Source organism: Entamoeba invadens, assembly GCF_000330505.1.
Source record: "Entamoeba invadens IP1 unplaced genomic scaffold scaff_1105074725991, whole genome shotgun sequence".
Classification (NCBI taxonomy): Eukaryota; Evosea; order Mastigamoebida; family Endamoebidae; genus Entamoeba; species Entamoeba invadens.
The window spans coordinates 384,701-401,299 of record NW_004440432.1 but is presented as its reverse complement, the minus strand read 5'-3'; the positions used below and the strand labels follow the sequence as shown (position 1 = coordinate 401,299).

Sequence of the window (16,599 nt, the reverse complement as noted above, 5' to 3'; positions counted from 1 at the left end):
ATCGATTATAGTCGGGGGATAAATAGCATTAAAAAGGGACAAAGGTAGTTAATTTTGATAAATATAATTTTGAAACTATAATTTTTAATAAATCTATTTAAAGGTCAAAATAAACATAAAATTAAAATAATAATATAAATTATAGTTTTTTATTTTAAATGATTATAAATTGAATAATTATAAATTTCTATTTCAAAAATAAACAAAAACACCTCAATTTGTTCACTTAAAAAATGTGGAAGTCTAAAATGCAGCACTTTTTATGGTTTGTCTGAAACTTGTTTTGTTAAAGAATTTTCCTTTGTTTCATTTCTTTTCTGCTCTTCTTCAACTCCAATTGTTTTAATGTTAAAATGGTCTTTCTCTTTTCCTTTCTCTATGGGAATGGTTTAACAACGAAAGATTGAAAGATTTCAACAAATGATGGATTTTCAGTGATTCTGTGACACTTTAAAGGATTGACACTGTTGTTAATTCATTAAACTCTGGCATTTTAACCATATTCATCATGAACATATATTGAAATACAGTTTTTAAACTGATTTCTAGTATTTGAATTGCTTTTTTATGTTGATTGCTTGTGGTTGTTTCATCAAGGGTTCTTTTCTCTTCTTCTTCCATTGTTTTCAAAGATTGAATAATATCAAAAATAGAAAGTTGTGGTTTTCTTTTATTATTTTCAAAGTAGTTAATTGAAAAAACCCTTCTAATACTTTTATGGTTAAAGAAATTATATTTTATAGTTTTTTACTCAAATTAACTACTTCTGTCCCAAATTAACCCCCTTTATCACCCGACTATAACATATTTTCTTAACACTTTATTATCCCAATCTTTCTTCTAGATATTTATTTTTTTAAGTCTTACCAAATGAGTTTTTTTGCCAACTTAGTTAAAAAATAAAACCGATTGTTTTTTTAATTATTATATTATTAAAAATTAACTTTAGACTTTTTATTTAAAAAAATAAAACCATTAAATATTCATAATATGTAAATTTTTAATATAGGTAAGTGGATACTGTAAATGTAGAGCTTTAATAGGGCTTACAATACAACTTTTAAACAACCTATCTGTGCACCCCTTCACAACTTTTCCGTGTACCCATTTAGCACAACATCGCCTGTTATTTATTTTGCAAGTGGGTACCATAAAGCTTCCATCTAGTATCGATAATAAAAGTTTGTGATATTGTAACTTACTAATAGAAACTGAGGGTGGATTTTATATTTAAAAAAACGATTGCACCAAACACATTTTTGAACGACACATTGGTATTCACAATACAGTATGTGAGAAAAGTATGTGAGAATGAGAAAACCCTGTGGATTCAACAAAAATTACATATTTGTTTTTCTTTTTTTAAATAAAAATGTTTTTCTTTAAAAAAAACAATCTAAATAATATAATTATGAGCTCCAGGAATGTTGCTTTTAGTGGCTTAGACCATACAACACTTGAAAAGAATTTAAAGTATTGTCCTGGTCCAGTGAAAGAAATAGCCCAAAGAACATTCAGCAAACATTGCAACTTTTCTGAATTGCCCCTGAATGTTCAGGTGTATTTGATGAACATTGAGAGAGAAATGTTCAATGGAATGAATACGGAAAAGGTGACCGAGAATAAACTATGTAGAGTCTTTGCTTTAACTTCAAGTCAGTTAAATATCAACAAACGAAGAGGTATGGAGACGGCATTGTTTGGAAAAAAAGGATAACGGAAGACCGTCATTTTTAACTGAAACACAATGGGGAATTGTCAAGAATTTGATTCTTGATAATGAAAAGTTTCCAGGAAAATGCAAAGCTATCAGCATAACTTATTTGAGGTTGTTTATAATAAAAACCTTCAACGTTGATGTGTCAAACCATGTTATTTATGATAAAATACATAAAAATTGGAACTTTTCGATTGTTACTGTGTTTGCTGAAGACCAATCTCGATTGACTTACGACGAAGATGCCGTGTTGAAGTATTACATTGCGCTGCCACTTTTTTAAATGGCATCCCATCACCATTTATTTTGAATTTGGATGAGTCAGGGTATCAGCCATGGCCAGACAGGCAAATGGTGAAGGGAGTATTCACTGCTGGTTTTTCCACAGACAGTAAAATGAAATATGGAGTCGAACGTGACATTGCTCGATCCACTGTCGTTTGCACTATTACCCCCCTCACAACCTCTTCTTTGTATGATTGTAACAAAATACAAAAGAGTTGCAGTTGAATTCTTTAAATTGGGTTGGATGGAAACGGGAAACATCGTCAGTTATAGCAAAAATGGTTTTATCAACAGTGACTTATTTATACAATACATCAACGACGTTGTAGTACCTTATATTGTCGACATGAGAATTAAGACTGGTTATATTGATAAGGCCGTTCTGATATTTGATCAGTGCACGTGCCACTCAATCGAAGATGTGAGGTTGTTGCTCAAGTCGAATGTCCAAGTCAACGAGAAAATCATCAACGTGAACTGTGAAATCGTATGTTTGGTGCCTCACACCTCACATTTAACACAACCATTAGATGTTGGGGTGTTCGCAGCCCAAAAAAGAAGACTGAATTCGTTGTATGCTAAGTTCAGAGATGTTATAAAAATTAAAGATAGAGTTGGCGAGGAAGAAACAACAACGACAGAAAGTGAAGACGTTGAAGAAAAAGAAGAGTCAGATGATGTGATTGGAAACCAAGATCCCATTGAAGAACCAATAATACCTCAACAGTTTAAGGAAATGTTTCAGGAAGTGCTGGCAAATCCACAAGAAGCGATATCACCATTTAAAAAGAAGGCTGTTACGACTGTCAACAAAAGGATGGTGGATGACAACCAATCAGAAGATCGCAACGAAATACCAAATGAAACTAAAATTGTTGAATTTGGTGATAAAGGGGAGTTGGAAAAAGTTTGTAAAATACCTAAACTTAATTATGAAATCTTATTTACAAACAACTACTACGGATGTGTGTACTCAGGCTTTTAGGCAAGTTGGTATTGATTTCAGAATTGTTGATAGTGGTATGAGGGTTGCGTATGTGGATATTGGAGTCTCACGCAGAGTAACAGCAGAAATACCGAAACTGTTAAGTATACCACAGTTATACTCAATTGAATGCGTCAAAACCAAAAGCTTGAAAATATCTGCAGTTCGAAAGCTTTCAATGTGTTTTGAGGGTTATTCGTGTCAGTCTGTTTGCAAGCCGTTAAAAAGAAAAGAACGGGATGTTGTATGTAAAGTTGTGAAGAAAAAGACGACCAAAAAAATCTCAAAAAGAACTAAAAATGGGGTTGAGAATTTAATCGATTGATTTTTATCTTTTTAATCAGTTGTATCGCCCAGTTCATATTACTGTTTCCTATCACAGGTCAGAATGGTCACTGTTTGAATCAACATATGTCTGAACTATCATAAGTCCTTCCAATAGAAAATATTCGTTTGTTAAACTTTCTTTCGTTATTGAGATATTAACTTGTAGAACTTGCTCGCAAAAACTCTTAAATTAAACGTTGCCTGCTTTGAATCGTCTAGCTGCTATGGCTGATTTGTCCAGTATTCCTGGGATTCTTTAGCGTGAGGTCTGAGTCAATTAGTTGGTAAGTGCTGGCTGGCTGTTCACACTCTGAAAGCTGCTTTGTAGGTTTCCAAACAAATTGAAAGAGAAAATGAACTGTAAATAAGTGATTTTTTTATTTGATCTTTTTGAATTTTTTGAAATAAAAAAATAATAATTTTATTACATAAAAGTTACACAATTGTAACTTTTGTTGAATCCACAGGGTTTTCTCATTCTCACATACTATTCTCACATACTGTAAATAGTTTTAAACGCCATTATTAATAGATTGACCAAATTAATAAACTAAAACCTATAATAAAAAGTTCGATAAAGTATAGTTTTGTTTTAAATATTTGGGTTAATTTTTTTGTAGTTTATTCCAAAAAGACTATAAAATTAATAACGATTTCGATTACAAGCGAATAAACATGAAGTGTTGTACAAAAAGAAACTGTTCAAAAAGTTGATAGACCAACGAGAAACTCAATCACATCGAACAATTTCTCTTGCAATTAAACATTTTGGGGTCCAAAATAAAACAGTTCATTATATTTATTTTCAACACAATTTTTTCCAACTCTTAGGTAATTTAGTCTTAATATACTTTATTTGATTAAAAAACTGTCAGTTGGCAAGTTTCGGTTTTTAAGGGGTTTCTTGAGCAAATAAAATAAAACCAAGTTTAAAGACAAATATTTTTTCTTTGCCTTTATATAAAAAATGGTTTTCTGTTAGAAAAGTGTTAATGTTCATTCATAATATAAGAATTTGATATATCAATTATTATTTAACAAAAATGCTTTGTAAAAAACAATTCAAATGACATTTTATTTGCCCCTTGTTCTATAATTGTTACTTGCAAACGCCAAAATGGATATCACGTTCAGTAAAAAAACGTGTTAAAGATTTGCCACTAAAAAATAAAAAAATAACACAGAAAAACGGAATTGTGCCGGCCCATGATTATAACATTCTGAATTATAAAACAATGGTAGCATTGTTATATAAATCATTTAATTAAGTATTGTTGTTATCAATGTATAATTTCAATATAAATTCGTATAAATTAAATATACGATTTTCAATTTTGTTATATAATAACCCAACTCGTTGATATAAAAAACAATTATAGTCCGTCTAAAAACGTTGTCCGCTCTCCAAATTTGTCCGGGCATTTTTGGACCATCAAAACTGAAATATTTCAATAAAAGGTTCGAAACATATCAAAAACATTGTTTCATAATTTTTACTGGTATATTTCAACGTTTTTTCCTAATTCCCAATTTTTTCAACTTATTTTGTGTAAAATTTTGTCAAATAAACAACGTTTTTAGACAGACTTTATTTTAAAAAAAATTAAACATTTAAAGGTTTTGGGGTTGGAGAGTGTTTTTTCAATATAAATGTTTATTGTTCCAACCAAACTTATTTTTAATTAATCAAAATGATTAATTGGATATACTTGATGTTGTTTGTTGTATTTTTTGCTCACTCCCAGATGGTCTTAACCTATTGTGAAGTGAACAATGTGATTTATTTAGATGGTTTTTTAACATATGAATGCAACCAAAAAAACTTTGTGTTAACAACGAGGACAACAACAGAAAATGGAAACACCATTAATATTGATGAATTCAATTTTTTAGCAACATGTTGTACCAGTACTACACTTACATTTTCTGATTTAAAATATTCGGTTAAAAATTACAAACTTTTCACATTTGAAGAAATTCATCTGTTATATTTTTTCATACAAACACAGTTCAGTGATTCAAGAATTTGCATTGAAGAAGGTGGTCGCACTGATAATTTGTTCATTTCAATGGGGTGTTTCAATAACGAAGAAAATTGCAGAACACAAGTAAATGACGAACAACGCCCAACCGTCGTTATTTACAAACGTGGACTTCATTTGTTTTCAAATATTGACCAACGTTATTGGATTGTTTACCGAAGACAATCGAATATGCCATATTCACCATATTTTTTTATTGATGGAACAACGATTCAAAATTCCACCTTTCAATTTACTTCTGATACAAACTTTGGAAATATGGAATTTTCATATCTTCGGTATTTATTCAGTGGTAATGATTTGACACAAATACCAACAATACAATGGGAATTTTCATTGCACCAAGATTTGAAAGTAAAAATTGTTTGCAAACGGACGATTAGTACTTCTATGTATTCACTTAAAAGATTCTTTATGCTAACAACAAGTTATGATGAAAACTTGGTAAATGAAAGTACTCTGTGTGGGTGTATACCCAATACAAATTACATCAAAGACGACAATACTTCTTTCAATATCAGTGATTGTCGATTTAACTCATCGTACTTCGATTTGGACTTAACAAAACTTACAAAGGACAACAACAATAACACTGAAGTTAATTTATCAATAAACAAATGGTATATCCCTCTTGTTTCTAATTACCAGACGTACATATTTAAGTCTTCATTAAATGTAATATATTTTGAAAGACTGGAGCTTCAACAGAACAAAAGTCTTGTATTTGAAATCAATTGTATTGTCAAAAATTTGGTAATCACGTCGATTGCCAATTACACATTTAAAAAGTCTTTGACAATAAATAATATCATTTTGAATAAAGAAGATTACTCGGACTCGATTCTATTTGAAATTCGGGGATCGTTAAATGACAACACAAATACACTGACTGTCTGTGGTCATCGTGCTGTTATGAAAAATCACACAGAGAAAGTTTGCACGTGTATGTATGAATATAACTTTTACTCTTATCCATTTTCACCCGACAGTCCATCTTTTAATGATTGTGAAAATTCTAGTAGCACACCTTCACTTATTTTGGCAATCAATAACAATAATTACACAACAACGACATCAAAAACTTGGGAGAAAATCATATTAAATATGGACAACGTGACACTCATATCAACAAGTCAAAATATAATATCAACAACATATTGTGATATTAACTCGACACTCATAGTGAATGGAGAATTTCATATTCGAAATGTCAACTTTCATCAAAACGCCAAATTTGTTGTAAAAAACAATGGATATTTGGGACTTTCCCATATCTATTTTGATGATACTTTTAACAATATCAATCAAAATGGTATTGTTGATATATTTGGAGATAATGGATTGTTTAATTTTGATGACAATTATGGAATGGGCATGTCAACAAGTCAAAACCAAATCGAATGCTTTGAGTTCGTTTCTTTTGAAAAAGAGAAAGACAGAAATCTGCAATTATTTACCATGTCGTTGTATTTAGGAAGAAAAATACTACGAATTTGTCCAATAGAGTATAATTACGACATTGGCTGCATATTAGAACAGAAAGATATGAGTGTATATACATCATATAGAAATGCACTGCATTGTCCAATTACTAATGTAAATACAACCATTTATATAGAGACAAACGAAGTGATGCAAAACATTGGATTTAATGGTACTTTCAATCAAAATGTTACAACACTGAAATTTACAAAGACCAAAGAAAGTCATATTATTTTCAACGATACAATCACTTCAAATATCATTTATATTGCAAATGAATCAATTGATAACAGCAACATTTCAGTCTTTAACCAAAATATTAAACTTTTTATTGGTGAAAAATACGGTTTTAGTTGTACAAATAACATTACAACTCAAACGATTGATGTTGTGTCCAATGAAATGCAAAATTGCACGGCGTTGTTTGTTGACAAAACAAAGAGTACATGCAAATACTGTAAGAATTCGTATTTACTCAATAATCAATGCGAAAATTATGATGATAATTGTGTGTTATCAACAATACAAACAAATGTTACAACAAAGGTGTGTGAATCGTGTCCTGATTCGTATTATTTTTACAAAAACAAGTGTTTTGAATGTTCAAATGGGTGTTTAAAATGTGTGAAGGATGGGTGCGTTTTATGTGATTTTGGCTATTTGTTGGTTCAACAAAATGGAGTTAGCATTTGTGACGCGCCAAATAACACCATTTTAGCCAAACATAATTTAATTATGAAATGTAAGGAAGGGTATTACTCTAGATATGTAGAGTGTGTAAAATGCGACTCAAATTGTCGGGTGTGTGTTGATGAAAACACTTGTACAATATGTGATAATAAATTTATTTTACAAAACGGGGGATGTTTATCACAATTAAATGCAAATTTAACAGACAACACAAACATCGTTTTGTGTTCACAAGGGTTTTATTATAACTCTCAGAATTTGCAATGTGAATCATGTAAAAACAAGTATGGGAAATTGTGTGAAAGATGCACACCAACATATTGTGAAAAGTGTGAAGATAGTGTTTATACCAAAAACAATTTGTGTGAAATAGAGATGACGACTGGATGTACTTCAAACGACAATGTACATTGCACTGCTTGTAACTTAACAAACAAATTTATTAACGAGAACGGACTTTGTGTATTATCCAACAATTGTGATATTTCAAACAAAAACGGAAAATGTGTCACATGTGAAAATACTTTTGTTATATCACAAGATTTGACATGCAAATCGAGTGAATTTAAAGATATCCACTGTTCAATTTTTAAATCTGAACAAGACCGTTGTATTTGTTGTGATAGTAATTATTATCTCAAAAATTTTACATGTAAAAAATGCTCTCCGAATTGTGTTTACTGTGCGTCTCAAGATGTTTGTTTGATATGTTCCTCGTTGTATACTCTTCAAAACAATAGTTGTGTTATCATTTCCAATGAAGAGACACAATGCAAGAAAGTGATTGAAGGCTCTTCAAAGTGTGCTATATGTAAGGATTCGTTTTTCAGAAATGACAAAGGTAAGTGTGAAAAGTGTATTGACAACTGTTTGTTTTGCAACCAAAAGTCAACATGCATTACTTGCAATGATAACACTTTTTTACTCACAAATTCAACACAATGTATTCAATTCGATAAACTCGAAAATTGTGAAATTAAAAGCAAATTTGGATGTCAAAAATGTGTTGACGGGTTTTATGTGTACAACCAATTTTGTGATAGTTGTAACACACTCACTACTTTTTGTGATAGATGTGACACATTGGGAGTATGCACATCTTGTTCGTCAAATCACGTTTTATCCAACAACAAATGTTTATCAATGGAAAAAGTAAAACATTGTGTTGAAGTGAAAAGTTCAAAATGCACCAAATGCGATTTTTGGTATGAAACTGGTGTTACACAAACGTCATGTGACAAGCATGCCGTGTGGTGGATAATACTAATCATCGTCATGTTTATTGTGCTCATAATTATCATCTCCACTGTTCTAATATTATATACAGTGTATTACATATTAGAGAAAGGAAAGGTGCGTGACTTACAAAAGAAAACGTGTCTTTTCTCAATGAATTCCTCAAACATCAATTTTGTGAAACTTCAGAATTCTTTTATTTCAGTCAACAAAACTGAAATAATTTTTGAAAATGATGGTGATACCTTGATAGATGTTGATAGTGAAAATCGTGAGTTAATATGTGTTGGAAATACCTTACATCATACTGTCAAAGTCCAATTCACGTTCAACACTTCAAATGTGAAATATCATATATATGCAGAACCACAAGTCATTGCAATACCAGAAGGAAAGGCTGTTGAATTCGAAGTCTTTTTGATGCCACTGTGCTCAACCAACATCGACGAGGAAATCACATTATTTGCTGTTGATATGAAGAAAGGAAAGAACTTCCAATTTCCATTGAAAATCCGTGCACTAACCAAAATGACAACACGACTGGATTTCGACGAGTTGATTGAAGAGAAGGTGATCGGTGAAGGATCGTTTGGAATTGTGTATAAAGGAATATACAGAGGGAATTGTGTTGCCATTAAAAAAAAGAAAGAAATAAAAAATGATGATGATGATGAATTTACAAAGGAGGTTAATATGTTAGACAAATTCAGAAGTGACAATATCGTACACTTCTACGGAGCTGTGTTTATACCAAATAAAGTGTGTATGGTCACTGAATTTGCATCATTTGGATCTCTGCAAGATTTGATGAAACACAAAACATCTGAAGAAGTCGATGTGAAACTTCGAATCAAATTTCTTTTTGATGCTGCAAAGGGTATTTTTTATCTCCATGAAAACGGCGTTTTGCACAGAGACATCAAACCGGATAACATTTTGATATTTTCAATGGACTTTTGTGAAAAAGTGAACGCAAAACTAACTGATTTTGGGAGTGCCAGAAGTGTGAATTTACTTATGACAAATATGACTTTCACAAAAAATGTTGGAACACCAACTTATATGGCACCAGAAATATTAAACAAACAAAAGTACAAGAAAAGTGCAGACATTTATTCGTTTGGTGTGACTATGTACGAAATATTTGGGTGGTGTGAAGCATATCCAGTTAAACAGTTTAAATTTCCATGGAAGATTGTTGAGTATGTTGTATCTGGCGAAAGACTACCTTGTCTGGACAACATGTTAAATTCACATTATTCTTTGATATGTGAGTGTTGGTGTCATAATAAAAATGAGAGACTTTCTATATCCGAAATAGAACATAGATTAAATTTGGAATTTAACAAACAAATAATTTAATTTGTGTGATTCTATTTTGGGGTTAACTTGAAGATTGGGTTCGAAAACAATATGCAATAAAAATTAAAGATTATAATTCTGAGTAAAATAGAAATTTTGTAAAACACAAAAAACAAATTAATAAATTTTGAATAATTTATTTTTTGTGTTTTTTAATAATAACTAAAAAGACTGACCATGAACATTTTATGTTTTAATGTAATAACATTTCGAATGCAAATTCAATAAAAGTGTCTATTCGTTGGTTTCTGAACAAAGAAAAAACGTATATTTATGGGTTTATCATGGAAATGTGTTGAATATTATTTTCACTATTTTTATCAAAAATCAGTGTTAATAAAAAAAAGTGGTTATCTTTAATTTTCAATATGTTTCTTCCCATAGAAGTTTAAAAAAAGAAAATGGTTTAAATTTAACCTTTCATAAATGACTAAAGATTATGTTGCTATCACAATTAAAAAGTTGGACAGCACCGAGAATGCAGTTGAATTTTCTGTTGATGGAACAAATTCACAAATTCACAATATCAATCCACATTGTTATATCCATTTCAATTTAAATAAAAATATATATGAAACGACTGGAAAGTTCCCGATTCAATTCGATGTTTAGAAAATTTAACGAGTCAACATTCTAACTTCTTTTTTGCTTCATTTTGTGGATTTACTAATAAGTTGACATTTTCTATTGAACTCAAAGAAGAACAAGGTTTGAAGGTTCTACTTGCTATTGACCTGACTCAAGAAATGTTAACATACCTTTCTGAGGACTCAACAAAAAAGTTGTTAGTTGTTCCATTTGAACAATTTGGTTGTTTAGCCAATCCCGCCTGCATGCCAAACAAATATATGAAGGTGTTGTTATTTACTGTTAAATGTGCAGGGAAAGGATATATTTTCAAAGATACAAGGTCATCAAATCGATTCAAGTAAATATTTACTTCACTCAATTACTTGAGTCAAGTAAATCTGACAATGATGAAAATAACAATTTTGTGTCAAGAAAATGTGTAAAAGTTGGTACTGGACAAAAACTGCTTTCAATTGAAAATAGAGAAGAGGAGAATGAAGTGTAGCAAGCCAATGGAGTTCATGTCAAACTTGATTCGGATGGGAAAAAGAAATACTTGTCGTTTTTGTCAGAAGATTACAGAGCATCAATTATCATGACTGTATCTATCATTTGTCCTAATAATTGTAATTTGGAAAATGTGATTCAGATGCAAGAAAGTGTGTATGTAACAGTGGTTATGGTGGATAAGATTTTCACCTTTTGTGTTATTACAAGAGAAGAAGGCGGGTAAATGAAGAGGCGAATCTTTGTTAATTTGGGTCAAAAGACTGATCAGTATTGTCGATGCACCCAAAAAGTGTACAAAACCATGTTTGTGTCACTTCGGAATGTTGAAATAATAAGCTTGGAAATGGGGATGAATGTAAACGAAAAAGTGAAAGATGTCAAACTGGACGTACATGTGATACATCCTTAAACTACACATTAAAAGCTGGAGTTTGTGTATATGATAAATGTGGTAATGGTATGATAGACAATTACTATGACTCCAATGGAAAATTCATTAGAAAAGAAGAGTGTGATGGAGGAGTTAACTGTAATATCACTTGCCAATGTATAGAGGGCCATGTTCAATCTTCGAATGATTTTTTGAGTTGTTTGCAAAAGACTTAAGTGCCGGTGAAATAATAGAATAGTAATAGGAGGGGTAGTTGCATTTGTTGTTATCTTTTGTTTCCTTTTAATTGTATTTATCTTTGTATTTAGATAAAAAATTGATATCAACATCCACAAAACACAACAACCAATTTATCACTTCTATATCACTGGAGCAAAAAGAGCACTTAGTGGGAAACAGTCAAGATATTACATAACTCAACACGACTTGATTTTGGAAATGACACCAAATTGACTGCTATTGGCGATACCAGATTCGAAAAAATGGAAATTAAAAATTGCTCCAAAAACAAACGGATGATGGTGATATTCCACACTCCAAGCAACCCCAAATATACATTTTATTTCGATCCACAAGTTCTAACTTAAGACCAAAATTATCTTTAATGCATACTATGACTTGTTTTATGACAATTCGTTGCACAACTAGAATCAGAGACTTGAGAATACCATACTCTGTCTGGTTTGCGTCTTCGAGAAGCACTTCAGAATCAGTTGCATCATTATTGAAGAATAAAAGTTTTTATAATTGGACTGAAAATTATAGAAAGAAGATGGAAAGTCTTTGTAAAAATATAGGAAGGCGGCACTATGAAAATTTGGTTATAACAACAGATGCTATGAATACAGTCCATTTGGATATGGACGAATTGAATATGTCGGAAAATCCAATAGCTGAAGGAGCAATGGGCAAAGTGTACATTGGTGATTACAGAAGTGTACCAGTTGCCATCAAGCAGTTTAGATGGGAGAGTCTTAAAGATTAAGAGATGAAGGAATTTAAAAGAGAAGTTGTGTCAGAATGTGATATTATGCGTAAATTGCAAAATCCATTCATTGCCAATTACATGGGAGCAGTTACTTACATTCCACAGGTTTCAATGGTCATTCAGTTCTTTGTTTATGGTTTATTAAATGAGTATCTAAGACAAGACAAACAAAACTGTTTAAAAATGCCTTACAAGTTAAAAGTGCAATGTTGTTTGATACAGCAAAAGGTATGCAAATTTTACATGAAAATCGAATTATGCACTTAAATTTGAAACCAGACAATTTATTGGTCAATTCACTCGATCCACACTCTGTGTGTTCGGTCAAGATTACAAACTTTGGTACCTCAAGATTTGTTAAAAAGACAATGAAAAAGAATGAAGACAAAGTGCTTGTACTCCTGTATATGCGGCTCCAAAAACATACCACGACGAATAGACATACTCTGGTGATGTCTATTTCTATGGCATTACAGATAAGAAATTTTCTATCAAAAAGAGCCTTATAAAGAGTTCAAATCTATTTTTGAAATAAAAGACCATGTCCTGAATAAAAAAAGACTTTGCCTTGATGAAAGTATGCCATCTGACTATGCGCAACTCATTCAATCGTGTTGGAAACAAGACGGTAAAGAAAGACTAACGTTTGACCAAGTCACCAAATTGGGTGTAAAAGTCAATGATATTGTGGCAGCACATTCAGGACTTAACGATGGGGTTTCTAAAAAATTGACTTCGCGATGAAAAGAACAGAGAAGATGCAAAAGCAAATCAACGAATTGTACAGGGATTAATCAACAGAAATTAGATTTTTATATAGAAGTTTAACTAACATTTTGTATTATTTTTTATAATAATTTGCGATAGTTTATTTATAACAATTGATTATACAACAATTTTAATTAATGTTATTATATTTTTTGTTTGAAGAAGTACTAATTCTTTGTACAATAATTATATTCTTTGGTAATCAACATTCATAATTAATAATATTACAATAATAATATTATTTAAATATTGAAAAAACACCAAAAATCGAATTAATTTCAAGTATTTAAATAAATTATAATAAATAATATTTTATGTTAAAAATTGTAATAAAAAAACATATTTCTTATCTCAGAATTCAAAAATATAGAAATTATAAAACTCAACGATTTTTGGATTATGAATTTTCTTTGAGTTTTGAAACTATATAAAAAAAATTATAGTAACTAAAACTATACAAATGGTAATGAAAATGGTATATAAAGAGCAATGATTAACACTCAAATATCACTCGTTTGTTCTCACAACAAACGAGGTTAACGGTACACTATGTTTGTCCAATTCATAAATTTACAGTGTTATAACTATAACATATAAATTATAATATCTATTTTAATTTGGTATATAATTTCCAACACCTTCCGAAGTTGGTTTTATTACTTCTGTATAGGAATAGTCAGAATGTCAAATTAGAATGATTGACAGATTTTTCACTCAAGACTTTTCACTCAAAAAATCTAAAAATAAAAAATTGTATTTTTTGATTATTTTTTGATTATTTTTTAATTATCAAATTATTAAAATACAAATATTTATAATAAATACACAATTATTTTGTTGATAAAAAAGTATTTAAAAACACAAATTAAAATTGTGATGTTTTTTTCAAGTTATTTTTAAATGCTTTTATATATATTCAGATTTTGATATAACTGAATAATCAATGCTACCAAATCAGTATCCTTTTGTATCTTATGGATTAGTTGATCAACCTATATCATTTGTATCTCAAACAGTAAATAATCCTATTTGTAACTTTGGAAATGTTTTTTGTTATTCGCAGTTCCAAAACACAAGTAACTTACCAAATATAAACAGGCAAGTTAATGTTACTTTTCAATATCCAATTATACCAATAAATGGAATCGGTCCTATTCTGTGTTACACACAACATACAAATTTTCAACAATATTTGCCTCAATTCATCGGACACTGTAACAAAGATGAAAATGATATTATATTAAACAATTATCAATTGCCTTGTGCTTTAACAGATACTTCAAATACAGTCAAAGCCAATTCAAAACAATTGAAAACAACTTTTCAAATAAAACCAACTGTCACAACAATAAGTTCTGATATTAACAGTTTAAAATCATTAATTGAAAATGCTGACGGTGGTTTAGGTAAATTTCAAACATTATATAATAACATTGAATCTGTAAAGTCAACTCAAAGTAATAAATTACTTCCTGTTGTTGATGGGCATGTTTTTCATCAAAGTGGTGGTTCTTTGTTAAAATTTAGATGTAAAGACAGAAATTGCGGAGTTTCAATTACAATTGTTGATTATGAAGGATCTATTAATAATATAACCAAATTTGTATCTTTCAAGTATACTTCTAGTCAAACAATTCATTCTGATGTTTCAGATAATCCAATAGAAAGAGCAAAGGCGGATGATATACTGGAAAGTTTAGCTTCTGATGTCAAAAACAGGTTTGAGAACACCGAAAAGGTTTTAGATGAATATGATTACCAACACGAAAAAAGAAGAAAAAGTAGTACTAAAAGGATCTTTCTTAGAAAAAGAAAAAAACATTTTCCTGATATTAGTTTCAATTCACATCCAGATTATTCACAATATTTAATATATAAAAGTGACACTATTTTAATACATTGTAATGTTGACAAATTGCTTAAAATGAAAGGAATATTACCAACGACACTGTTTTTGGATGGCACATATTCGACCACACCGGATGGATTTTATCAAACTTATTTTATTCATGGTGTTTATCAGAACAATCAACATTTTTTACTTTTTTCTTGTCTTTTAAAAAACAAAAAACAAAGTACTTATTTAGAATTGTTTAATCACATTAACATTTTTCTTAAAAATTTAATAAATGCCGAACTTTTCAACACTACAACAGAATGTATGATTGATTTTGAAAGTGCAGCAAAACTGGCATTGGAAAAAATGGGTTGTAAAGTTAGTGGGTGTTTTTTCCATTTATGCCAAGCAATTTACAGAAAAATTGTTGAATATGGGTTGCGAATAGACTATAAAAATGACCAAATGTTTCACTCAAAAGCAAGATTGTTAATGAATTTGTCATACTTAAAACCGGAAGATATTGAAAAAACGTTTTGTGAAATAAAAAAAATGCAAATGAAAATAACTGTAAAGAAGTGCGACTATTCGAATATTTTAACCGTACTTGGATAAAAGGTAATTTCCCTCCCTCGTTGTGGAGTCATTATGGAAACGCATATAAAACAAATAATATTACAGAATCATTCCACTCTGCTTTTGTTAAAAGATTTCACAACAAACGACCAACAGAACTTGAATGGTTTGTTAATTATTTGAGAATAGAAACTGAAGACAATGTTGCTTTTGATAAAATGAAAGGAAAAGGTATTTACAAAAGAAATAGATTAACAAAAAACAGTGAAATTGAAAACGTCGAAGAAAATTATAGATCTGGATTATACAACAGTCCACTTGAATATATTAAAATAGTTTCTAATTGTGTGTCAGTTGTAGTCAACGACGATATAGAAAAGACTGACATTGATGAAAACGTGGAATCATTTTGTTTTACAACTGAAGTGTCTAAACAAGTGGAAATACATGATGTAGCGAAACAAACAAAAAAGAATCTAACGTGTTTATACAAACAGAAGAAAAATGTTTCAAATACGATTCTAAAAAAGAAAAATCAAAAAGAATGTTGAAAGTAAATCAAGAAAAAAAGCCAAGAAAAAACAACAATAAAAAAGTTAACACTGTTAAAACAAGAAAAATGACAAAAAATGAAAAATTTATTAAATTGCAAAAATCACTAAAAAAACAGAAGATCGATACTTAAGTGAATTTTTTGTTCTAATTGTAAAAATGATTCTCGTTTATTATAATGACCTGTTTTATTAAAATATGTAACTAAAAAACAAATTTAAAATTATTACAAATTTGATGTAATGAATTAAAAAAATGTTATTTTGAATTATTATTAAAAA

General features: G+C 29.9%; 2 protein-coding genes across 2 annotated transcripts; both read left to right on the top strand.

Annotated features, from left to right (window-relative positions):
- Window positions 1-5,005: 5,005 nt before the first annotated feature.
- On the top strand, window positions 5,006-10,425 carry EIN_362990 (protein serine/threonine kinase, putative; the record flags this gene model as incomplete). Its single annotated transcript, XM_004257669.1, has 2 exons — window positions 5,006-10,040; window positions 10,358-10,425. The coding sequence occupies 2 exons, from the start codon at window positions 5,006-5,008 to the stop codon at window positions 10,423-10,425; spliced, it is 5,103 nt and encodes a 1,700-aa protein (XP_004257717.1).
- Window positions 10,426-10,872: 447 nt separating this feature from the next.
- Window positions 10,873-12,012, top strand: EIN_362980 (hypothetical protein; the record flags this gene model as incomplete). Its single annotated transcript, XM_004257668.1, has 6 exons — window positions 10,873-11,036; window positions 11,129-11,141; window positions 11,202-11,402; window positions 11,436-11,509; window positions 11,581-11,795; window positions 11,906-12,012. 6 exons carry the CDS (start codon window positions 10,873-10,875, stop codon window positions 12,010-12,012), a joined length of 774 nt encoding a protein of 257 aa, XP_004257716.1.
- Between the last annotated feature and the right edge of the window lie 4,587 nt (window positions 12,013-16,599).